The following is a 27,397-nucleotide window of genomic DNA, read 5'->3' as shown; positions in this document are numbered from 1 at the left end:
TTGTGAGCCATTCATTCAATTACACTGATACCCCAAACAAACCCTGGAGATTGTAAATCACATTAATTTTAAACACATGGGAACTAGAATAGACGGGCTTGGAATTGACTCAATGCAAATTACTTAAAATTAAAACACAATTGAAACTCAGTTGTTTAGAATTGCTAGCCTTGCTGAAAACCAGAATCAGTTACTACATTAAGGTTATTTCTATTTTATCTATTTTTGAGGTTTTTAGAATGAAAATTTTATGTGGCAGTAATTCTGACATGGAGAAAATAAGGTAATTCACTTTTTTTTTCCTGTCTTTTTTTTTTTAATTTTAACAATTTATTGGGGCTCATACAATTCTTTTCACAGTTCATATATATACATACATCAATTGTATAAAGCACATCTGTATTCACTTTTATTTACATAGATTTCTAAAAAAGTTAAAACGTAAAATTTCAGCTCTTGAAAAGAGAAATTTTACTTTGAATTGGTTGAACTAAACAGTGAATTCCAATCACACATGGATCAACCATTGCATATCTCTAATAACATATTATCTGTAATAAAATCATAATATCTATATATCTATTCATTTTTAAAAATGTCTATAGTGATAAGGTAAAGTGACTTGATTTAGTTTTAAGCTAATAATTAGACTAAAAATGCAATGTTAATAGTAAGTATGTTGTTAAATAGTAAGAATGAAAGCTATGTTGTTAAAATGAGAACATACACAAAGGTAATTTTTTATAGTATGTGCTAGGTTTTCGGAAGTCATTTACCATTCTCCATCACTGTAAAGAGTAAAGTTGTAATATGAAATATAATTATAAAGATTTTTGCGTTGTCTGTATCTGGCTCTATAACATTTGACTGTTTTATATAGCACCTAGGTTTGGGGTAAGTACCCTTATTCAGGAGTACATAAGGGCTCCTAATATTAACATTCTTACATAGGCAGTAGCGAAGTATCATGCACAGGTAAGCATGCAATCTATGTTTCTCCAAATCACTTTTACCAAAAATGATGCCATTGACACCAATCTGCCTGAAAAAGTCTATGCATGCACATTGTTGCTGGCGGCCATCAAGCTAGCCTCTGACACTGGGGTGGGGGTGGAGAGTTGGCGGGGGACACGCACAACAGAAGTGGGTCTTTGTGATCATTAGATTTCCATTGTCTGTGCTTTGGAAGTAGATTGCCAGCCTTTTCTGCCTCATCTGTCTTGGTCTAGATCTTAAAAAACACACCAAAAACCAACCCCCTGTCAATTCTGACTCACAGTGACTCTATAAATCAGGATAGAACTGTCCTTGTGAGTTTCAGAGACTGTACCTATTAATTAGAGTAAAAAGTCAGTCTTTCTCCCTCTGAGCTGGCTGGTGGTTTTGAACTGCTGACTTTGGAGATCACAGCTCAATGGATGATCACTCACACCACCAGGGCTCCTTTCCATCTATCTAGCTCTCTGTAAACTTGATCCACATTATGACAGCACGGCAACCTCCCCTGACACAGGGGTAGTGAATGAGCTTGAGTATAATGTTTGGAAATCAAACCCCAATCTCCTAACTGGAAAGAGAGAATTCTACTACTGAATAGCCTGGCCCTCCATATACACATACAGGATGTGAATATTCATACCTGAGAAAAAATGTGCTTTGAAGCCTTTTTTGGATACAGTATTGTCAGATTTGAATTCAATTCTCATGTTATTGAACTGCGACGTGATTACTTCAGGCACTTCAGCACCACAGAATTTGCCGTGCAATTTTGACTCAGAAGAAAGGCCACTCCAGATCTCCACATAGTCATATTTGCAAACCTATGACAGAAATGGATGTAGTCATCACCAGATTTGAGAATGCTAGATGATTGGAATTTATTTTTATACATCATATTTTCATATTCTCTGGTTATTGAACTGAATTTAATAGATAAGAAAAAATGAAGAAAATAGTAGATATATGAGGCAAGGCATGAAAAATAGAATTTTGCTCTATTACTAAGAATGACATGCAAATGCATACTTGTTTGTATGTGTTCATAGCATGCATCTTTCAAAATATACAAAACAAGTGATGGTCTTGGTTATTATAAGGAAAGCAGCAGCTACCTTCATATGTATATTTTTTAACTTTCAAATTTTCACTAAGAAGTACTCTTTTAATTACTGCTCACAAAAAATTATACACAATTGATACATTTAGTCTAGTAAAGAATAATCAACAGAAATAATCCTCCACATGGTAGAGGGCAAAATTGATGCTTAGAAAAGTTTACATATTTTATCAAAAAGTACACTCTTCCTGTGTAGAACTGCACTGACTCACAGCACCAGAGGTTCGCATAGACTGAGGCTGTGTCCCACAAACACTTCATTCCAAACAGACTCACACCAGTAATCACTTTCAAAGTAAACAATAGTCAGTAAAAACCACTGTTGGCCTTTGAAACATATTAAAAGTTTCTTTTAGTTAGTTGAGAACTAATTCTTAGCTTCTTTGAATTACTAAATAATTAACCTGTAGTATTGCTGCGAGGTAAACAATTAGGCTCTTATTCAGTGAGATGAGGCAAGAGTTTATATCAAAATGATATAAATTCATTCTGATTTATATCACCAAATCATCATCTGATTTATACCACCAAAATGAAAGCAATTAAGTGAATGCCAGGTATTCTTACATAATTTTATGGCCACCAACAACTATTTCCATAACACACTCTTTCAAAGTTCCTATAGGGCACATTTTAAAGAACATGTCTTGTATGAATAATCTTATTACATAATTGTGTAATTAGGAAAATTTAACAATGTATATGATTGAGCCCTAGACACAGCCTGTATTTTGCACTATATCAACTCAAATTACTTGATTCTTATATATAACTGGTTCGGTTACATATAAGGAAAATGCTTCAGGGAAAATAATTTTTTTCTATTACTTTGTTATAATTGTCATTTTTGTTCAGAAAGAATTTTAAAGCACAAAATAATGGTCCAGGACAGAGCTGTTTGCCATTGACTTTCCTTTTGATGATCAATGTAACTAATAGATTAATGCAGTTTATACCACAACTATATATTTCATAAATCTAAGTTTTGCTCAGGATTTTAATTTTATGCAACTAAGATATTAAACTATGAAAATGTACCAAATTTTGTAACATCATTCTACATGATAATGTCACTGCATATTAAAGAATTCTGGGGTATATTAGAGAGTTTTCAAAGGGTTTGTCTATGAATACTTACTATGAAAATTATGCTTTCAGAGCACAATCCTCTTTTTATACAAAACCCATCTATGATTCTTCCAGAACACAAACTTCTATTCTTATCAGAGACATCTATGTGGACCAGATGTCATCCTTGTGTAAACTAATCAGTTTAAGGGAAACCGTGAGACTAGAAATCATCCAACACCACGTTCATATCAAATCATAGACTTTTCAGGAAAACTCTCATTTTCAAAAAGCAAGGCTTATCTGAAAGCTTTCTCAAAAATACTATGCCAGTTATTTATTTCAGTTTACTATTTCCACCCATTTGAGATAATTATTGAAGAAAATAGCATTTTATGTGGATAAAGTATCATAAAAATTTAAAAATACTATTATTTACTATAAAACTTACATGAAATATAAAAATAATTTCAAAAGTCCGACTAAGCTCAAAGAGTCTATAGGTATATAAATTAAATAAACTATGTTGATCATACAAAAGACACATTTCCAAACATCCTTATTTCTAGGCTTGGCATTCCATTAGAATTTAGTATATGCTTATTAGCACATAGTCATTTTCAAATAAATGGGATATATTAAACATAGTAAGAAAATACTCCCTTTGGGAAATTTTCAATCTCACCTAAGTAGTTCAAAATATTATATAAAACACCCCCCCACACACACAAAGTCTTAAGCAACGATCTGAAAAATCACAAACAGAAATGAGCAATGAGCAATAGACAAAAAATTCAACTATAATATTATAATAATAAATGCATTCACTTTTGTTTAGCTTTTCTTTTTCATTTGGCTTTAAAATTACCAAAACATGATACGAAGAACTGTATTTCTTGTTCACTCACTTCATTGCCTTCCAGTTCAAAATACTCAAACTTCATCGAAATTCGATGTTGGGTTGGTGCGACCACTTGCCACACGCAGTTTTTGTTTGGCGGGTACTCCTTGGGCCAGCCTGGGGTGGTGATGGTGCCATTCAGTTTGGTCAGAAGGCCTCCACAAGCCGCTAGAGGAAAGGAAAGGGTATTCCTTTTTTGTTTGTTTTAAATCACACCTACTCACAATTTATAATTGATCACAAAGCACCTCAGCATTACAAATAATGCTGAAAGTTTATTTCATCATTGAAATGTAGAAATGTTCAGTCTCTGAACTATCTTTCAACTATTCTTATACTTTAGCACAAGCACTTTAACAATCTAATCTAATTTAAAAAGCAATGGAAGTTTGTAGCTCTTCATATAAGCAAAGTATTACTGTATTACAACTTTTTAGATTAGTTAAAAGTCGGGCGATGCAAAGAAAGCTGGGGCTCATTTTATATTTTAAATGACTAGACTATCTGGAGCCCAATGACTTACAGGGTTACACATTGATCTGCTAACCTTAAGGTAATTAGTTCAAACTCCCCAGGAACACTCCGGGGGAGAAAGATAGGGCTTTCTGTTTCAGTAAAGATGTATCATCTTAGAAACCTACTTGGGTATTTCTACACTTTTCTGTAGGGTCTCTATGAGTTGGAATCAAATCCATGCATATCTAGTATAGATATAGTACCTGTAAATACATGCAAATACATATGAGGGTTGTAGTGAAAATTCACAACAACATATATGGAAAAACAACAACAACACTGTCTTCAATAATAAAAAAAATCTATAGTTGATTTCCTTAAAAATTCTAGCCGGTAATATATTCAGATAAGATAATGCATTTTACTCAAAGAAACACTTAAGTAATGCATTTCAATTTTTCCCTTTTAAATATAATTCTCATAGAAATGTGCTATATATTTTTCTATTCTTATCAGAGCATCTAAATAATAAAGAAATTGACAAAATTAGGGTATTCAAAAGGCTATGAAGCAAAAATAACATTTTGCTGCAATTAATAATTTAATAATTTACTACAATTAATTAATTCCTAAGGAGTTCAAGTTACCTAAAATAGTTGGTATTTTTATTCTACATACTTCTCTCTGCATATAAGAACTCAGTGACAAGGAGTGTGAAAGAGTTTGGGTTCAACATAGGCTGTTGACAGTAAGATCAGCAATTCAACTCAACCACGTATTCTGCAAATGAGGTGATCTTCTCGTGTAAAGATTTACTGCCAAGGAAACCCTAGAAAGCAGTTCTACTTTGTCCTGTAGCATTGCTATGAATTGGAATAGACCTGATGGCAGTTGGTATGTCTGCACATATGACTATTACACATGGAGTCCACCATTAGGCTTGTCAGGAGAAAAGCCTGTCTATGTATTTCTAAAACATCAGCTGCTGAAAACCAAGTGGAATGCATTCCCACCCTGACACAGAGGATCACTACGGTAACACACGGCCACACACATCGTCCATCTGACCACAGAAGGAAGGGTTCGATTCCATAAAAGGATCCATGCAAGTCAAGCCCTACCTTCACACGTCCTTTTGTCCAGTCCCAACTCGTAGCCAGGCTCGCAAGCGCACTGATAGCTTCCCAGAGTGTTGAGGCAACGCTGTTCACAACCACCTTGGTCCGCTTTTGCACACTCATCCTCCTCTAGAAAGAGGTGAAAATTATATAGCAACTAAAGTTTGCTTGGACTATTCAGGAATACTTTTGAAGGTTAAATTTAAAGGTCTTGAGTAAACTGGGTCAACTGATTTTTTTTCCAGAAAAAAATCCAGCATCAGTTTTATAGGCCTTTATAAATAATGAACACAAATTCATGTTGCCTTGAACTAAAAATTGCATTGCATGTGAATTAAAAGAAAGAGTGGAAACCTATAGCATGGACAACTGAGATCATTTTCATAGAGATTCAATTTGTGACTTTTATCTGAGTTCAAGATTCAAACAAGGATTATTAAAACTCAGTGATATTTTTCAGGATGAAATGGAAAAAAATACCACAAATCTTTAACTTTACTTGTTAGTGCATGGTATACTGTGGTTTCCTAGATACATTTTGAAAAACAATTTAAGTGAATATCAGTACTAAGAAATGCACTGTGGTAAATATAAATTTTTTAATGAAGCAAACAAAATAAAACTTTGAAACAGGTGAACTTTTTAAAGTCAAAAGAATCAATGTTTTTATATTTTTTGTTACAAAAATGTACTATTATTCTTATAAAATACATGCAGTTTTAATTAAATATGAGAATACTATAAAATAGATGAAGCATACAAAATTATGTAAAAAACTCTTTAGGAATTTTTCAATAAAAGTTTTAACAGAGATAAGCAATATCATCTGAGAAATTATGCATCTACAAAATAATAGGCATTTTAATAAATACATTTTAAAATCTCACATAAGAGACTTTTAATAGCATATTTCTTTTATTGTGAAATATCGCACATATAGAGAAGGTAAAACGTGTAAGTATAGATTTCATAAAATGCTTTACTGCATATGATATTTTGCTATACAAAATATTACAACACACAGGAAAAAAACCAACGTTCTCTGTTTTATAATTTTATATGGCTAATGTAAAGTAATTTTCAGGGAAAATCTATTACATAACGATATACAATATACACATATATGAGAGAGGGCACACCCTCAAGATGGAATCCCCCTTCAAAGGCATGTATTTAAAACTTTTTTTAGAAAACAAATTTATCTGCATTATACTTAGTACATTTGTCAAATCAGTGATCCTATCCCTGGAAACATTTTTCAAACTCATCTGTTTGAATGGCTGGCAGCACCTCCCTCATATTCTTCTTTGCCTCATCTACATCGTTGTCAAAACAGAGTCCTTTGATGTCCCTCGTCATTTGTGGAAACAAAAAGAAGTCGCATATGTGAGCTCAGATGAGTCAAGAGCGTGGGACAGGAGAGACATGTTGTTTTTTGCAAAACACTGGCACACCGAGATGGCTGCGTGGTAAGTACATTGTCATGGTGGCAAAACCAGTCCCCATCTGGCACAAGTTAGGCCTTTTTTTGGTTACATACTTAGTTATCTTGTCAGAACCTCTAAATAGAAAGCTTGATTAACAATCTGACATAGTAAAAGGAACTCCAAATGCACTATCCCCTCACATTATAAAACAAAACGAACTCCAAATGCACTATCTCCTCACATTAACTAAAAACAATGGAAAAAATGAGCGTTGTCTTGCTCTTTGATTTCCCCTGACAAGCGGTTTGGGGGCAAGGTGACAATGACGTCTTCCACTGCCTTGATCGATGTTTGCTTTCAGGGTCTTAAAGCACCAGCATTGACCATGGATAAAATGTCCGTGCCGCTTCCAACCTGTTCTTTCAGAGCACAGCATGTTTCCACTGGATGCGCTTTTTCCTGATCAATCAGAACATGAGGCCCCAATCTCACGGCCACCCTTCTTTGCTCTCAAATCTTCTGTTAAAATTCACAGAACTGAAGTCCATGATAGTCCATGTAACTTCCCCATACCTTCAGTGCTCAATGGGTGATCTTTGAGGACAAGGGCTTGAATTTTGTCAACATTTTTGTCCATTTAGGAAGTTGATGGACATCCAGAATGAGACTTGTTATCAATCGACATTTCAACATTTTTGAAATGAGGAAACTGCTTGTTCACTTGAGAGTTTTCTATAGTGCTGTCCTTGTAAAATGTGTTCCACATCACAACAGTTTCTGTAGCATTTTTCCCAAGTAGGAAACAAATTTCACAGTTGCACACTGTTCTGTTAAATCGGCCATCACAATCAATGAGGTTCAAACAAAACTGCTTTTAAGAAAAAAATTTTTGATAGCTGGGCTCCATCAGCTTTTTCCTCCCCATTTGCTTATGCACCGGCTTTGTCTTCAGCAATTTTGTCAGGAAAGTGAGCATCATGGAATGCCAGTTTAATAGAACAAAGTATTCTTACATTGAGGGAATACTTGAGTGTAGGGCCAATGTCCATCTGTTTCCGCGATACTAAATCTATAAATATATGCACATAGATCTATTTCCCCATCCTCATATTTAAATATATTTACATATGTACATGCCTTTTTTAAAACCTCTATAAATGCCTTTGCCTCCTACCTCTTTCCTCTATTTCCTTTGATTTTCCTTTCCTCTTGTCCCCCTATCATGTGCAGCCTGCATTTGGGTTTCAAAGATATAGCATCTGGGGTCTTAAAGACTTGAAGGTAAACAAGCGGGCATCTAGCTCAGAAGCAGCAAAACCCACATGGAAGAAGCACACCAGCCTGTGCGATCACCAGGTGCCGAAGGTATCAAAGAACAAAAAACATAAGAACAAAAAATCATATCATTGTGTGCTTGTCTCCCCGTTACGATCACTGAAGACAAATGGGTGCATAAGCAAATGTGGTGAAGGAAGCTGATGGTGCATGGTTATCAAAAGATATAGCATCTGGGGTCTTACAGCGGGCATCTAGCTCAGAGCAGCAAAGCCAACATAGAAGAAGCACACCAGCCTGTGCGATCATGAGGTGTCATCAGGTGTCAAAGAACCAATAAATCAAATCATTGTGAATGAGGGGGAGTGCAGAGTGGGAACCCAAAGCCCATCTGTAGGCAACTGGACATCCCTTACAGAAGGGTCGCAGGAGATGAGCCAGTCAGGGTGCATTGTAATGATGATGAAATATATAACTTTCCTCTAGTTCCTAAAGGCTTCCTCCACCCTCCCACCCCCACTCCCCATCATGATCTGAATTCTCCCTTGCAAGTCTGGCTAGACCAGAGGATGTACACTGGTACAGATAGATAGGAACTGGAAACACAGAGAATCCAGGGTGGATGATCCCTTCAGGACCAGTGGTGAAAGTGGTGTTATCAGGAGGGTGGGGTTGAGAGGAGGAACCAGTTACAAGGATCTGCATATAACCTCCTCCCTGGGGGACAGACAACAGAAAAGTGAGTGAAGGGAGATGTTGACAGTGTAAGATATGACAAAATAATAATTTATACATTATCAAGGGTTCATGTGGGAGGGGGCGAGGAGAGGGAATGTGGGAAATGAGGAGCTGATGCCAAGGGCTTAAGTGAGAGAGCAAATGTTTTGAGAATGATGACAACAAATGTACAAATGTGCTTGACACAATTGATGTATGTATGGATTGTGACAAGAGCTGTATGAACCCCTAATAAAATGATTTTTAAAAAAATAAAAGAAAAATATTCACTGTGACCAGACAGAACCTTCACAGGTGATGCCACTGGGTGCACTAACTCAGAGTGAGTTGCTGGATGCTGCCTAGTGAGGAAAATGCCTGCTGCTATGGAAGTTCCACCCAGCAGAGCTTTCCGAGGGGTACCCCCTCATGTATATGTTCATATATAACATTTTAAGTTAGAAAAATGCTTAAATGCATTTCTCTTTCTAAATTCTGAAATAACAATCCAAACCACATTTCATTTTATTGCAACTTACAGGAAATTGTATTTGCTGTTTTCATAAAATAATGATTCTACAGAGACACAGTTAGCATATTGGCCATGCATTTTCTGAGAGCGTAGCTGCCGTTACTGTGGCCCTGTAGTGCTTGCCCACCAGGCTGCTAACCGCGAGGCCAGCCGGAGGAAGACGAGAGTTGCACTCTCACCAGCTCCCAGGAAGAGGTCTACTCCATCCTGCGGGCTAGCCCTGAGGCGGAATGCAGTCAATATATGCCCTATACTACGTCTCGACATCAATAATAAATTCCCAATCGGGGCATGAGCACAAATACAAATTTAGTGATGGTATGGAAAATGGAAGGTGGTCAGTAGACATTCTTTGTGAAGAAAAATACCTTTGATATCAGCATATTCTGCCAGGGAGGTTACACTGTAAGAGTTGGTTTAGAAAATCCATGTGTTGGAAATAAACTGAAAAACTATGCATCAGTAAGCCAATTTTTGCTTGTGAATTCTTGGTTAATTGTGATGTTTTCCCTATTCAAACTCCTCTTTTTGTGTTGTGCTATTTTGAGTGTTTGATAAATACTGATGTTAGAGTTTCAGATACCACAATCCATCTAACAGGTTTTTAATTTTAAAAATCTCCTAAATATCCTTATAAACTTTGCATTCTTAAGATTCCAACACTTTAGTTCGGCTTTCAATGAAACGTAAACATCACAATAACCTCTTAAAAAGAAAACCTCACATTTATAAATTATTTCAAATTTACCTTTAAAAAAGGTAGCAGCAAACCCAGCTTTGTTTACAGTTCCATCAGAAACAAACTTCATCCACAGGGTATTGGCGGTAGACCTTATATCTTCAGGTTTATCATAACCACAGAAACGCCCTATTAAAGGACTATTTCCGCTGCTTCCATCTCGAACTTCTAAGTAGTCATAGGCACAGTTATCATGTCTCTCAATCTGTAAGAGTATAAATATCTGACATTTTAGATAAACCTTTTCATAAAAAAGATTAGAATGTTTTCTCAATGCTCTAGTGACATGTTAATAAAAGAGTATGCATATGAAATGGGTGCATTTCTCATGACAGTACATGAGCCATAGCTATGATAAACATAAATAAAGGATAAATTAGTCTAGTAAGTAGAAAAAATGAAAAGTACTCATGTGCACACATGGGGCAAGATCAACAGAAGTTAACTGTCTTAAAAAATGGAGAAGGTAAAATGCAAGTAATGTGTTTTTTCTGTATATAGAGATGAAGAAAATATAAAAAATTTATTTACAAAAAAAAACAGAATAAGATATGGTTTAAGTAATGTATATTTTTCTTTGAAATATTATAAAAAGAATCATAATTATTATTTTATTCCAAGAGAAGCTGGATTTAAATTATGTTAAGTATAGCACTGTTTTAGGCTATCTCCTTATAAAAAGAAAATCAAACATGGGATTATGTTTCTTCTTGGATTATGAAATTATTTATCTATAATTAGCATAAATTTGCACAGAAAAATTCAAATCGCCGCCATTGAGTTGATTCCAACTCATAGCAACCTGATAGAACAAGGTAGCACTGGCCCTGTGGATTCGTGAGACTGTCACCTTGGATGGCATTAGAAAGCCTCCTCTTTCTCCCACAATTAAGCAGAGGTTCCTGTACTGTGGGATCAGCTGGGCTTCCCCCTCTCATGGTACCATGGCCTAGCATGGGTAAGCCCTTTTACCTAAGCCACAGGTTGGCAAACTGTGGCTCTTTTAGCACATCCATGTGGCTCTGAAGTAAAATTGAAAATGAAAATATGACTATCATAGTTTCATTTATAATACCACTTTTAAATTTCCTTATTTGTAAACATATATTTATAGCTTTTGGAAAAAATTGTCAATTCTTGTGCAGGGACAGGATCCATCTGAAAAGGTTGGTGCCTAACCAATAGCTCAGAGGAACTTAATTGCTTTTCTTAACAAAGTGCAAATATCGGGTCAACTTATTGATCTACAAAAAAGTATGTAGACTTATGTTTTTGTCTGATGGACCTATGTTTTGCCTCTCAACTTACATTAAAAAGCAAAATAGACCAATATTAGCTATAAATTCTTAAGATGATACAAAAATTCACAAATGAAATTCATATGTTTGTTACCTAGAGAGTAACAGAGTCAGCTAGCTATGACGTTTTAACAACGTGAACTGCATATTACAAAGTTGACTAAGAAGAACCGATCTCTGTAGTTAATAAAGATAATTTTAAAGAAACAGAAAAAGTATGTGGTCAACTATCTTTCAAAGTGTAATTCGACAACTACATGCTGACAATTCAACATTAGTCCAAACTAATATCAGGCAATATGAAGGGGCTTCAAAAAATTCATTGACAAATTCCATTATCTTTTAGTTCCACTTTTCAATAAACCTTTTGAAGCCCCCTCTGTGGGAAACAGGAAGGGCCCGGAAGAAAGTGGATGCGTTCAGCTTCCAGCACCTGTGACCACAGGTCCAGGCATTGCAGCCCGAGGAGAGGCATGCCTTCACAGTCAGAGAAAATGGAAAGAGCCAAACGCACATATTCTTCAGGAGGATGTTTCTCCACATCTATATATAGAGGCAGTCTCCTACAGATGCCTGGCTCCTCACATGCACTGTGAAAGGATGCTTATCTCTAAGACAATTTGCTCCTTTTGTCTCTTGTTCTCAAGAAGTGATTCACACCATTTGTCTCTTGCATGCCAGGGCTCCTTTGGAAGTGCTCCCTAGAGAGCTCAGAACATTCGAGATGAACACGTTGTCTATGTTACTGTGTGTGTATAAACTAGAGGCTCTGTACTAAATGCAGGTCTAGTACTATGAGACAGGGCGTTGATATAGCAAAATCTCATTTGTCGGCCACCACTCTTGGTACAGCTGTCTTCTGCTTCCTCCGGCACCAGGTGTTTTCCAGCTACGTCCTCAGGTTACAAGTGTGTCTGAGGTAGGGTCCAGTTCACCCAGTGGGCTTCCGGTATGGGGCCTCACACATGCTCCTTTGTTGGCTCCCCCACAAGCAGGATTCAGCGTGTCAGTGTCCTATGGCACCCAGGCTGGGTTCCCGGGATACCCCCAAATGCCCTAGGACAGTTCTTGAAAGCTGCTTCCATGTGCATTGATTATTCAGAAGAATGAAACCTTTGGCAATTTCATGTACTTTGTCATTTTTTTAGGATGCTGTTTAAATCATTGTCTTTTTGTTCAGATGTAATCCACACTGAATATATACTCTTTGATCTCCAACTATAAGTACTTCAATTTGTCTTCCTTTCTGGCATTGGCAGTTGTGTAATCAGCATATCTCAGATTGTTAATGAGCCTTCCTCCAATCTTGATATGATATTCATCTTCATGTAGCCCAGTTTCTGTTTATTTTTTCAGCAAAAAATATGAATATGTAATATGAAAGAATACAAACTTCCATATGCACTATTTCAAACTGCATAGTGTCTTTTGTTTTTGTTTATCCCCCAGTGACTGCTACTTGATACATGTACATAGTTTACATGCACACTTTTGAGTGTTCTGCAATTCCCTTTCTTCACAATGGCATCTAGGTGTTGTTGCTATCAAATCAGTCAAATGTTTTCCTATCGCTGAAATAACACAGACATGTTTCTAGTTACCAGTCTTTGCTCTCAGCCAAGATCCTGAGTTACTTTCCCATTGTGCAACATTTTCTACACTTATATCAAATTAATGAATCCATCTCCAATTGCATCAATTAATATAAGGAATCAAAAGAAATAGATATGGTTGAACCTATAAAGTTGCTAGGTATCCTTGTATACAAGATCCATCTGATACCAGCAATAATGTATTTCATTATACACTCTCTTCTAAATCTGATTTGGTTTTTTTAAAACTTTGTTTTGAATTTTATGTAGGTTTATGGATTGTATCATCGGTTATAAATACACATATACAACTCTCATCTTTCAAATCTCCTTATATCTGTGGACCTAATACCATTCTCCCCAACACCTATTCAGCCTATATACATTAAAAATACCGCTTATTCTGCTTTCTCCCAGTGTTTCCCATTTTCATTCTCCTTCTTTCCTCACTCTCTGGACCTTGATTTTGGGTACATCCTGCCTTTTTGATCTTAAAATGGTCGATTATTTTACCATGCATGGGGGTTCAGTTTCAGACCTGAAGGATGGATGATTAAGGGCCATAGACTCGTTCAGAATAGTAAGCCTGGTCTCTTTTATCATGTTGACGATTGTTCCAGAGGTTTCTCCACTTGATACAGGGCCTTCTGATGTAATCCTTTCAGAGCAGTTAGTAGTGGCAGCTACTAGGGAACCATCTAGTGCTACTTTCAGGGTGGTGGCAAACTGATGTGTGCATGTTCATTCATCTACTTGTTTCCATTTCTTTCAAGTCCCATCACTCATCTTTCTTCCATCTGGGAAGAGACCAATGGTTGCCTTTCAGATGCTGCCCACAAGCTGTTACATGTCCAGTCACAACCCAAGTAGGATGTGATGTCTCTATGTTGTGTCAATTAACCTTGGTTTCCCCCGAAACTCTAGTTCTGATGCCCCAGGCCCAGAAACTCATCCCTTCAAGGAGTTTGGCTGTCTCAGCAGTATCCGTAACTTTGACCCCTTAATGCTCCACCACACTCATGGTTATATTAGCAGCAATAATAAATACAAATATACAACTATAATTCTTTCAAATCTCCTGATATCACGGATTATGATCAGAGATGTAAGAGCCCCCAATAAAAGTATTTTTTTAAAAAGAACAAAAAGAGAGGGGTGTGAGTAAAAGAGTAGTGGAGAAGAGAGACCACAGCCTCTGCCCAAGTAAAATGCCCTTTAAGATGTAAACACTGACACTATGTATGCATATATATTATGACTAGAGCTGCATGAACTCCCAATAAAATGACTTTTTAAAAAAATCTCCTTATATCTGTGGCTATAATCCCACTCTCCCCCAACATCTGGTCAGCCTATATGCATCTTCAAGTGTCGTAGGTCACCCCATTGCAGGATTATGTACATAAGACCATTTGTCACTGTTGCCTTAAACACTTCCAAATCTTCCAATGGCTTGCCTTGTCTCCATCATCTTTTAACCAACCTTGTTGGTTGTATATTGTTGTATATTGTCTTCTGTCAATCCCTTGTCTATGCACAATTACAGCTATTCGGGGAATAGCTTTGGAATACTTTGTTATGAGGTGATATTAGCATTATTGTCTAGTTTCAATATGGTTTGATCCCATGTCTTTGGTATGGGCACACATATGTATTGCTTCTAGTCAGGTGGGGTTTTTACATGGCTGAGTCACAGCTTTCAGTGCTGCACCTCTTGTCAAAGCATCTCAATTGGCTTTTTAACAATTTCTGAAACCTCTTTTTTTTTTGTGCCAGTCCTCTTAATGCATCTCTGAGCCACTTATCTTAAGTGGTTTTTGATCATATGTTAGCTCGAGAAATGGTTACATGTTAACCAATTCTTTTTAATACAATGACTCAGAGTACTCTCCCCATTTTTGCTGGTTTCTGAATCTTTCTATTTTTAACCCATTAAGAAACTTGCCATATGACATCTCAAGAATACATTTGTTCTCTACTTTGATGAACGACGATCATTTTTTCCCATTTTGTTTTAAAACTCCAGGTATTTCCACATTTCATTACACGTCCCCTCGTGTTCTTGGGCTGTCCATTGAAATCCCGTGTTAACCTCTTCTGCTACAGCATTTTTGTGTTAACCTGAGCTACTCCTCACTCAAGAAAATGTTTCAGATTTTCCTTTGACATTCATTGTTGTCTTTCCCTTTAATGTCATTTTAATTACTTTTTACTTTCTTTGTGTATAATGCTCTTGATGGCACCTCACAAATATACCAGTCTTCCATCACTAGCACTTACTGCATGAAATCTATTATTGAGAAGGCTCTTAGTTTCAGGCAAGATATAGCCAATGCATACTTGGCTCTTGTTACCTTCCCATCATTTTCTTTAGCGTCAATTTGAACTTGGATATGAGAAGTTGATTGGTCTGCTCCACACTTAGCCTCTGGCTTTGCCTTGACTGATATTAATGAGTTTCTTGATTTTCCCTTACCAAAGATGTAGTCTATTCAATTCCTATATAAAATATCTGATGATGTCCAGATGCACAGTTGTGCTTCACATTGTTTAAAAATGTGTCCATAATGAAGAAGTTATTGGTCAAGTAGAACTCTATCATCCAACCTCTGGCATCATTCTTTTTTTGTTTGTTTTTTTAACATTTTATTAGGGGCTCATACAAGTCTTATCACAATGCATACATACACATACATCAATTGTATAAAGCACATCTGTACATTCTTTGCCCCAATCATTCTCAAAGCATTTGCTCTCAACTTAAGCCCTTCGCATCAGGTCCTCTTTATTTTTTCCCCTCCCTCCCTGCGCCCCATTCCCTCATGAGCCCTTGATAATTTATAGATTATTATTTTGTCAAATCTTGCCCTATCCGGCATCTCCCTTCACCCCCTTCTCTGTTGTCCGTCCCCCAGGGAGGAGGTCACATGTAGATCCTTATAATCAGCTCCCCCTTTCCAAACCACTCACCCTCTACTCTCCCAGTATCGTCCCTCACACCCCTGGTCCTGAAGGTATCATCCACCCTGGATTCCCTGTGCCTCCAGCTCCTATATGCATCAGTGTACAATCTCTGCTCTATCCAGTCTTGCAAGGTAGAATTCGGATCATGGTAGTTGGGGGTAGGTAGCATCCAGGATCTGGGGAAAAGCTGTATTCTTCATAGGTGCTACATCACACTCTGACTGACTCATCTCCTCCCCTAGACCCCTCTGTGAGGGGTCTCCAGTGGCCGACAAATGGGCTTTGGGTCTCTACTCTGCACTTCCCCCTTCATTCACTATGTTTGTTTGTTTTTTTGGATAATGCCTTATACCTGATCCCTTTGGCACCTCGTAGTGCTTCTTCCATGTGGGCTTTGTTGCTTCTGATCTAGATGGCCACTTGTTCATCTTCAAGCCTTTAAGACCCCAGACACTATCTCTTTTGATAGCCGGGCACCATCAGCCTTCTTCACCACATTTGCTTGTTCACCCGCTTTGGCTTCAGCAGTTGTGTCGGGAGGGTGAGCATCATAGAGTTCTGGCATCATTCTTATAAGCAAGACCACATTTTCCAACTACTAATTATTATATTGCATTTCTAACTTTTACGCCCTAATCACCAAAACCAGTTTCTTTATCATTGGTAGACATGCTTTTTGTTTGTAAATTTAAATAAGAGTCAATTTAACTGGCCTTCCTTGTAGGATTGTATGTCAAGATAGCTCTTGACATGTTCTTTTTAACCCTGCATTCCACTTAGCCTACATTTGTGCTCCATCTACTGAGGAGGCATGAAAGTGAGCTCAAATGAAAGTCTGAATTACTTTGTCAGTTTTGTAACATTCTCTTCATGTTTCTAAAACTATTTCATCAATTAATAGAGAGAATAGATAGAAATATATATGTTTGAAGCTAAAAATAGGCAAGTTATTTGATATCTTAATAGACTTAACCTCCATGAGAAAATGAAAGCTAAATTTGATTAATAAAAATCAAAATGAAAAAAAAAGATGTTTCTTCCCCAGTTAGTGTGGACAGTTTATAGAGCTGAAAACTGAATGCGATGTCATGAATAATTACACACATAATAAATATGTGTTGATCATGATAATTCTGATTTATTACACACTCTAAGGTAATCAAAGCAAAAATCACATGTTAATATGGCAGATTTATTATTATATAAACAGAGATCTAGTTTGTGTGTATAGAAAGTGAAATGAAAATGACAGTTTTTTTACTTTCAGGAAACTGATATTTAGTTGATTGTGAAAGGAGATCCATATATGAATCGATGGAAAATCAAATTCAGAGAGACTGTAATTGAAGAGCAATAAGTGAGAAATACTACATTTCCTTACTGATGACCATGCTATTAATGGTAGGTGTGAGGATAACTATAGAATAGGTGCATGTGATAGCTATTTAGAAAGAAATGCTATCAATTAGCTTAATCTAAAGTGGTTGCTAACCCCTTATATCAAAACTGCAAACCAGGTGCTGGCCTTTGTGGTCCTTGTGCGGGTGAGTGCTGTAAAAATGAAGGACAGTCAGCCTGGAGGAAGGAACTCGGCCTGGCCTAGAACTCACTCACATGCCTTGACTTTATTTTACAACTATATTCCCAAATAAATATAACACTGCAAAGGCTTCTACTGCTCCTTCTAATTCTTTGTTAAAAAGTCCTAAAAACTTTCAAATTTCTAGGTAATATTTTCAAGAAAAGCTCTACCTTGACCATTCAATTATACTAAAAATATAATTAATGTAACTAATTATATAAATGGTGACATTTTTACATATGATATAATTTAAAATGGCTACACTTGAAAGAATAATAAAGCAATCATTTGCTTTGAAGGAAATGTACAACTATGACTAATGAAAAAAAACCATGATTTCTCATTCAATTAAAGATAAAATTAACTAATAATAACAAAAATGCAATATCTAAGGAATGACACTACTACAAAAGTGGTTTGGAATAAAAAAGGGGGAAAACACACATATTATTCTAACAATATTATAGTCATATGTAATATTTTAGTGGTTATATTATTTGATATTTAATTTATGTAAATGATAGAGCCTTATAATACCACATATGAAAAGACAATTAATATAAACACTCATGTGGAAATAATTGCAAGCATAGATCAGCATTAAGTTTAGTGTTGTGTGCAAGCTACATTTAATATTGCCCCTTCCTTTCCCCTCCGCTACTAAGCAGAGTCAACTCCATGGTAATGGGGTTCATAATACAAATGTTTTCCATTTGAACACCTTCTAAGGCTAGCTGATATACACTTATTATAAATAGTTGAACACAGCAGAGAATAAAATAGGCATAGTTCCTAACTGATACACATGTAACAATGAAACAAATGAATTATATAACAATCAAGTCAATCATAACGTTGGGTAAACTCTGGTTGCAGGGTAGATTATGAGTCGAGCTGCTAACTTAAAGGTCAGCAGTTCAAACCAACTGGTGACTCTGCAGGTAACAGATGATGCTTCCTGCTCTTAAAGATTTTAGTTCTTGTGAATCCCAAGGGGTAGTTCTGCGGTGCCCTTTAGGGTCTCTAGGTGGCTAGCAGTGAGTTTGGTGTGTGGTCCGGCTTGGGCAAATTTACTTAAGCTTACAAGTGATAAAACTTTAGAGCAGAATTGGAGCCTAAAACTTCATTCCTGGATAACTACTTAATTTTCTCTTTGATAGTCATTAACCAATGCATATTATTAACTCCTTAAATTATTTATTATATGGAAAGGGTGTTGCGTACTTTAAGTTGTTAATTAATATCTCCATGTCTTACATACTTAATTCACTAACAAACACTAGTCTATCTTAAACGAATGTAAATAATTAAAGGAATTGAAAGATTACTTCCAGTCAGACATTCCAGCAAATATTCAGGAAAATGGGGGTTAGGGGGCCGGGCACTGAATCCAGTGTAGAGTGCTACAGCTTATAGTAATGATGGTTAAGATCATCTCTGGTTTTCATAAGAAATGGAACACCAAATTAGAATGAGTAGAAATGTTTAAAAGTTTCTCCAAGTTACTTATACACACAAATTAAACATAAACAAGCCCTGTGCTTTCTTCACTTCTTTCTAGCTTTATTGAATTTCTTGGAAGTTGTTACTGTAAGCATTTTTCACCCTTTCACACTTTTCCTCTTCTGTAGGTCAGCATGCTTGAAGTTCTCAAGTAGTCTGACTAGAGCCGTGGTCCTCACCTTCCTCGTGCCACGACCCTTTCAGACAGTTCCTCATGTTGTGGTGACCCCAACCATAAACTTATTTTCATTGCTACTTCATACCTATAATTCTGCTACTGGTATAAATCAGGTAACTCCTGTGAAAGGGTCATTCAACCCCTAAAAGGGCTGCAACCCACAGGTTAAGAACCGCTGTACTAGAGACTTTTTGGAGCCCATGGGAATTGTACAAAGTTGGAAGGTTGGAGGTTTGAGTTCTTCTAGAGGTATTTTAGAAACAAGGGCCTGGTAATCTACTTGTAAAAATAAGTTATGGTGATGTAGTGATTATGTACTGGGTTGTGATCTAAAAGGCCAGCAGCTCAAAAGCACCAGCTGCTCTGCGGGAGAAAGATGGAGCCTTCTACTCTCGAAAGAAGTTACAGTTGTAGAAAATCATACGGGTAATTCTATCCTGTCCTATAGGGCCACTGCGAGTCAGCAATGACTCAATGGCAGAGAGTTTGGGTTTTTTATACATATATGTATATAAATATGCACACATACATATACATATAAGTATACACACAATCACATGTGTATACATATCCCGCATCTCCATGTGTGTATACTGTTTAACATTTACTTCTAGGATTCCAGGTGAATGCTATACAGTCACTTTCCATACATAGAAAATATAAGTGGTATGACAAGACATCTCTACATTTCTTGTCTCCTAATATCTTCTACTAGAAACCGAAGTTCTCTAATCTAAATTCACTACAATGCACCAGGTCTTCTATAACCCAAATCCTCCTTTATCATCAAGCTTATTCCCCTCTGCATAGAAACTCAGTATGTTTTAAAAAAAACAGGTATATGGTTTTGCACTCAACCAACCACAGTACAATCACACCATTTTCACATAGAATCCACCCACCTATCCCTTCTTTCAATTATCAAGTATTCATAGAGCATAAACCTATACTAGAAATACAGTGAGCAGTAAGATATAACTTCCCTATCAGGTTTGTGTCCATATTCCAGGGGCTGAAATAAGCAATAGCTATGTAAGCCAATACCCAAAATGTAAGTTACAATAGTGGAGAAGGTAATGAACTAAAATCGACTTTTTGTAGTGATGAACTAAGACTAATGTGGGTAAGCAGCATATTTAAAAACATTTAGGCAAGGAATTTGTGAAGAGGTATTGATTAGCAGAGTTCAGCAGTGATCTTAATGAAATGAGAGATCAAAAAAGATCTTGAAGTAAAGGAATGTCCAGGGCATTCTTGAGGAAGGGAAAGAAACACCAGAACCGTGAACGAGGAAAGAGCCGAAGCTTGGTCAGTGGTTAATTTGAAAATTGCATAGGCCTATGGGAATTGAGTCTACACCTTATTTTAGCTGGGAATGAAAATCCATGGAAGGCTCTATGTACAACAGTGGTAAGAGCTAATAGACATTATGAAAGCACGACTCTGGTCATTGTGTGGAAAACACACAGGAAACGTGGGTCAACATCAGACACCACTAGCCATTGGTCAGTCAAAGAGAGAAGGAACATGGAAGGAACAAAAATTCTGCTCAAGACGTTGGTAAGAAATGATCATGTGCAGGCTATATTTTAAAGTCAAAGTAGATGAAATATGTACATAGGTTGGTTGCAATGTGTAAGAAGAAGTGTGCAGTTAGCTCCAGCAAGTACTGCCATAGGGGAGACCAAAGCAGAGTGGTGGCTACACAGCACGACAGGGGATCGTAAGTTTAGTTTTGTCATTTTAAACTGAGAGCCTATAAGTTATTCATTTATGAGCAGAATATAAAGAAGGTGGAAACGCAGCAAAGGCAGTAAAGAAAAATGCCACAATTGCTTCTTCAGTTTATTTGAAGAAATGAAAAGTAAGGAACGGACACTAGAAAGAATTAAATCCACTGTCAGAAAACTTACGACGAGACCTTTCCCCAGTTCCAAGGCATAGTGATTATTTCTGATAGGAGCTTCAATAGGTTTGTGGAAAAGTGGAATGAAAGATAATGGATTTTTTTCTATGAATTCACTGGAAGCTTCTTGTATTTTTTCCATTCAATCAATAAATAGGTATGAATGTAAATGTTTCAAATTTCTGTGCTATCCTATTTTAAAAAGAATATCAATATGGCTATATTGATAAATCAGGAATAAAACCAAAAAAGCCAGTAAAATGGGAAATTACATTAATTTATTCTTAAATTGATAAACCGAGTGTATTCTCTGCCATCACTCTGTGTGAGGAAACTCCATATAACTTTAAATTTATGCTGAAAGAAGATAATAACTTAATTCACAAAGCACAGAATATCACAAAACATAGAAAATGCCACCATTGCATAGATATTTTTTCAATTAGTTTTGTCTGAGTAAGTAAAATTTTCCAATTTGAATTTACTTTTAACCAAAAACTTTGTCTATTTGAAATATGATTATAATCTTATCAATCCATTAAAATAATAAATTGAAAGTGAATTTGTAGTCATTAAACTTAAGACTGAGACTCCCCAGTGTGAGAAGAAGCAGATTAATACCCTAAGGGATAGATCTTCCAATATTTAGAAATTCAATGTTCTCATAAATAATTTCTCCTTCCTCTGGAAATCTGTACTTGAAAAAGAAATCTGTCCTTAAAAAAGGGTTTAATGTTCTTTCTTGTGTACAGGACTCCTGGTATAATTGATTATGCACTGGACTGCTAAGTACAAGGTCAGCAGTTTAAACCTATCAGTCACTCCAAGATAGAAAGATGAGGTTGTCCACACCTGTGAAGATTTGCAGTATCTGAAACTCTAAGGCAAAGTTCTCTGCACTGTAGGGGATGTTGTGAGTTGGAATTGAATAGACAGATTTGGTTTGGATTTTGTTTATAGTCCTGTAGCTTAGCTTCCATTTGGCATCACTTTTCTTCCCCTTGGAAGATTATTTCTGAGTCTGCACTGATACTGCTTAGCTAGAAGCACCTTGAATAACCACTACGCAAATCCTTACATCTGAGACACAGTGGCCTGGAACTACCATATACTCACTAGTTTAAAGCTGTCCTTGCTTCATTAGGACCTCTATCAATCTTCTAGGCTTTGCTTTGCTGTTGTGAATGAATACTATTGGAAGATTTGCCCTATCACTACCTCCATTGTTTGTATAAATAGTGTCCCATCTTTGAGTCTAATCTGCACAAATCAACAATTCGTGTATTGCAGTTCATAGCAGGTCTATACTCATACAATTTCCCTTTCTCTACAGTGTTTTAAATTCTATATCATTAGTTAAATTAATGACACTACCAATGCATAGTGTTAACCCATTGGGCTGCTAGCTGCAAGATTAGTGATTGAAAACCACCAGCCAGCTCTACGGAGGAAGGATGAGGGTTTCTACTCTTGTGAAGATGTGCAAGATCGAGACTCAGAGGAGCAGTTTTATCCTGCCATTTAGGGTCGCCATGAGTCAGCAATGAATTGACAGCAGTGGAAGTCATGCCCTTGGGGGATGATTGGTAATGTGCTCTAACATTAAATGACAAAGATGCCTCTAAGGTAAATCAGAGACATATATAAATAGCAGATGTAAGAATGGATTTTGAGATTGACACTTACCCCAATTCTAACCCCAGTCTAAGAACAATTCATTTTCTATAGCATGAATTTGCTTGATACTCACCCTCATGAAGATATCCCTGAAGATACGGGTGCCGTGGAAAAGTGTAACGAGAAAACTAGATGGCGCCCAACTATCAGAAAGAATAACATCAGGGGTCTTAAAGATGAGGAATCAATTATTTTCACATGGAAGAAGCACACTAGACTGTGCGATCCAAGGACTGTAAATAATATAATCCAAATCAAAAGGAGGGAATGGTATCAGAGCGTAAATTGCGAACACCTGATTTTCAGAAGGTTGTGGGTAACAGTGGAAACCCAAGATCCATTTGCAAGGTCCACACATGGATTAATTCTCCTGTGCACCCTCTGCTCCTAGCTGAAGGACGGAAACAACTCTGTGTCAGACAACGAGCATGGCGAAGTTGAGCAGATAGATACACTTACGTTCAAATGTAATTTCTGGTCATTTGATCTCCCTTTTGACGCATTTTAAAGCTGTTTCTGTTTTTGTTCTTTTTTAAAGGGGAGAGGGGTGCCTGTGGATAAAGCCCTGAGTGAACCTCCTCTGACCCTAGACCAGGGATGTGAATAGCCTTCCTATCACATAGGATGCATTGAAAACTGGATCACTGCAGATGTAGTTAGGCTAAAATGTAGCGCCCTACCATTTGATTTCCCTTATGATTCATTTAAATTGGTTCTAGTTTTTAAATATGCTTTGCTTTCTTTCAATTGAGGCTTTTATCCATTTTACTTAGTTATTGTTAGTATTTCTTAAATATTTTTCTGTATGTGAAGTCCAGGATAGATAAGTCTATAGAGACAGTAACTGGGTTAATGGTTCTTGGGGGTACAGCAAGGGAGGTTGAGGGGGACTAGGGAGCTAATAAAGATGAGTACAAGAATGAAGAAAATGTTCTGAGACTGTGGTGAGGACTATACAACCAGTCTTGATTTGATTGAACGATTGAATTATATGGTATGTATATTATATGCCAATAAAACTGTTGGGGAAAACTTTAAATCAGAAGAATCAAATAACATTAGAAGCATGAGTTTCAAAACTGTAAACATAGTCAGCACCACATAATACAATGCACGGTCAAAGCAAATTGGGTTCATGGGAAGGGGCAGAGATAAACCAGGCAGGTCAACAGGGAGAATCATCAAATTCTCTTGATTTATAGACAAAGCAGAGTCCTGATAGCGTATGGAGTAACGTGTTGGGATGCTAACTGCAGAGTCATTGGCTCGAACTCACCAGTTGGACTGTGAGCAAATGAGTCTGTCTACTTCCATAAATACTGAAAATGCCAGAATCCTTAAGAAGCAGTTTTAGCTTGACTATCATGCAGGGCTGCATTACTTGGAATGGACTCTTCTGCAGGAGATCTAGGCAATGCCTTTTTTTCCGTGCTGTTATAGCCGAGGGCAGAGAGGTGGCTGTGAACACTGCACTCAGTGTCAAATACACCCTGGCAGACATGGATCTTTCTACCCCATCTGATCACGTAGACAGGAATCTGCCTCCAATCAGTAAAGATTTCCAAAAACGACATCTGGGTTTCTAACCTTCACCTTCATCTATCACACTGTCTCATTATTCCAGTCAACTTCAGCTTGGGCTCTAATTTCTAAATTATTGACTTAAGCTTTTTCTAACATGCTGCATGACCTACTCATCTTTATACCTCCAGCCAGCCCCATTCCCAGCTGAGTACCACAACCTCCATGAAAATGACTCAGTGTGCAGCTTGGTCACTTTGAACTCAGACTTTGACTGGGCTGTGGTTTATTCTGATCTCTCATCTATGAAACAATGTTGGTGCTTGCTTATCTCCTCCCCAGGAAATATTTATAATGAAGTTAAAAGCTCCAAAGAACACTTTAATTCTTATTTTTGGTATGAACAATTTTCTGTTTAATGGTAAAGAGGTGAAAAATGGATTTTTATCCTAACCATAAAAGACTGTCTACCTTTTAACCTCTCAGTTTAGAGGGGTAATAAAAGTTCTATTATTTAATGGATCTTTTCAAGTGTCTTGTGAAACAAGCCTGTGCATTTGTCAAAAGTAACTATTATTAGTACTTCAAACATGGAAAGTTAAATAGCACAGATAATGTAAACTCACTTTAATCTTCTTGAAGACGTCTTCAAAAAGGAAAAGAAGAAAACCGAAAAAGCCCTTTAGCTCTTTATGTTACATTTTATAGGCGATCCTTTGTTTCCTTACTGACTAAAAGACTGGTTTTCTGCTCCTTTCTTTATGTAATGAGGCGCCTCTTGACTGCCACTGTCATTTACTGAGGATGTGCTCTCTGACATTTGCCGAAAAGACTTTACCTCAAAGGCCTGGAAGGTCAGTCCGACATAGTAGTCTTCAGACACTGTGATTTTCCACACACATTCCTTCATTGGTCTATAGTCATCAGGATAATTCGGAGACTGTATTTGCCCTTCATTTTTGTGAATCTCACCTCCACAGATTGCTGAGGAAAGCAAACAATAAATAAACAAACCAGTCCACATTTCCTCTTCATTTTCTCCTAAGACAATATTGTAATTCCTTTTCTATAGCTCCGAACAAACAGGTCCGGTTATAAATACCAAACTTTGCTGGTTATACTCTTGTAAATACTTAGATAATAAAATGCCTCATCACTTAAGTGTAAATGTCAGATAAAAATACTTAAGGAATATATGCTTTTTAACCACAGTGTTTTCACATCTTTCCCTATAAAAAAGAAACAGAAAGAAAGAAATCATCTTCTTTTTCAATGTTTAGAAATCTGTACATGTTTTGTTAACTTATTTTAAATCATTCTACTCCAAGATTCTTTGAACTTCTCCCTTTGACCTGTTGACCTCAGGTACAACCGCTGTGCAGGAAAGCAGGTTCCTTCTCCGTTGAACGTTCTGGGCCTCTGCGACATCAGAGCCTCTGGTTCCATACAGCCAGTCCTTTTTACACAACAATTTCATTTTCCAAAGTTTAAGAGAAGCAGAAAGTTACTCTTGGAATACTTTAGAACTGGCAGAAGCAGGGGTTCTTCTCAACCCACTAGTTGGCAACCAAAAGGAGCTGCTTTGCTATGCTTTTAAACCAGGAATCATGATGCAATTACTAGTACTTTAGAGATGTCCAGAAAAAAGCGTTTGTCACATTCTTCCTTGAACACTGACTCTCTCATATCAACAAAGCCTGCTCCAGAAATGTCTACAATTTAATTCTAAGCAATCCACAGAACAGAATATTTCAGCAGTACAGAAACCAAGTAGAACAAAATCAATACAAAGAAAAATGATAACTTCTTAATATATTAATAATAAAATATAATACAACAAAATATATGAACTCTTGCGGGATTTGGAGATTCTGGGTTTATTTCCCTACACATCCTTATCGATGCCCTACAACTGATAGCAAAAAGGAAATTGTTCTGACAATTTATATTTACTGAGCAATCTTATTAAAGCCATCCAGGTGACTATCGTAAAGCAACTTTCAGAAACTTCATAATTTTAAAGGATGTCATGTGTTCTAATGAAATTGAATGAGAAAACATTTCTGCATGTGACTTGCCTTCATACACAGCTGCAAAACCTTTTCCTACCCAATTACTGCTGCTACGAAACTCAATCCACATTCTGCTGTCCGTAGAGGTAAGAACTTCAGGAAATTTGTCCCCACAAAATCTACCTAAAAAAAAAAAAAAGGAATAAATGGAGACTCCTAATAAAAATGACTATTTAGTACTAAACTGCTTTCTTCAATAGCGATAAATTATATACATAAAATCTATTTGGTTAAAATATCTAATCCATTGACCAGAGATTTGCATATGCCTTAACATGTATTTGAAAAAGGTGGATAAATAAAACAAACTCTTCAGATCTGTTTATAAACACATTTAAACATTTTATCCTCGGACTGAACACCCGCTGATGTATTATCATCTGTGTAACTGAGAAGCAAACCAAAAACATCTTTGTAAAAGGTCACATCAGGTTGGGGGACAGAACTGAAAAGATGCTCTGAGAAATAGGTTCAAGATGGCAGGTTGGTTGACAGTAGAGGAGGTCACTTGGTCACGGTGCTCTCAACCTAACAGGAACTTTCTTTGTCCAGCCACATTCAGTTTTTTTCTCAGGACAACCTCTGAATGTCTCCAAGTTTGGGGCATGTAGACTAGAGAAGTTCTGCTGAAACTCTAATATTCCCATGAATTGCAGAAACATTTAAAAATGCAAGCTCTGATATAGAGGTTACGAAGTGGGACGTGTTACTCCATTTCAACCACCAGTAGGTGACTGATGCTGCTGGCTCTGTGG

At 36.7% G+C, this 27,397-nt stretch overlaps 1 protein-coding gene across 1 annotated transcript in view; it reads right to left on the bottom strand.

Annotated features, from left to right (window-relative positions):
* Positions 1-27,397, bottom strand: part of TLL1 (tolloid like 1) — a 285,131-nt gene that overhangs the window by 37,761 nt on the left and 219,973 nt on the right. Inside the window, exons 11-16 of the mRNA XM_075564238.1 lie at positions 26,649-26,765; positions 25,409-25,554; positions 10,359-10,554; positions 5,663-5,788; positions 4,093-4,253; positions 1,640-1,820 (exon numbers count right to left, since the gene is read on the bottom strand). Of these exons, the coding sequence (XP_075420353.1) occupies positions 1,640-1,820; positions 4,093-4,253; positions 5,663-5,788; positions 10,359-10,554; positions 25,409-25,554; positions 26,649-26,765 (927 nt within the window). The remainder of the gene's footprint in view (positions 1-1,639; positions 1,821-4,092; positions 4,254-5,662; positions 5,789-10,358; positions 10,555-25,408; positions 25,555-26,648; positions 26,766-27,397) is intronic.

Source organism: Tenrec ecaudatus, chromosome 12 (assembly GCF_050624435.1).
Source record: "Tenrec ecaudatus isolate mTenEca1 chromosome 12, mTenEca1.hap1, whole genome shotgun sequence".
Taxonomy (NCBI): Eukaryota; Metazoa; Chordata; class Mammalia; order Afrosoricida; family Tenrecidae; genus Tenrec; species Tenrec ecaudatus.
This window is presented reverse-complemented; position numbering and strand designations above follow the sequence as displayed.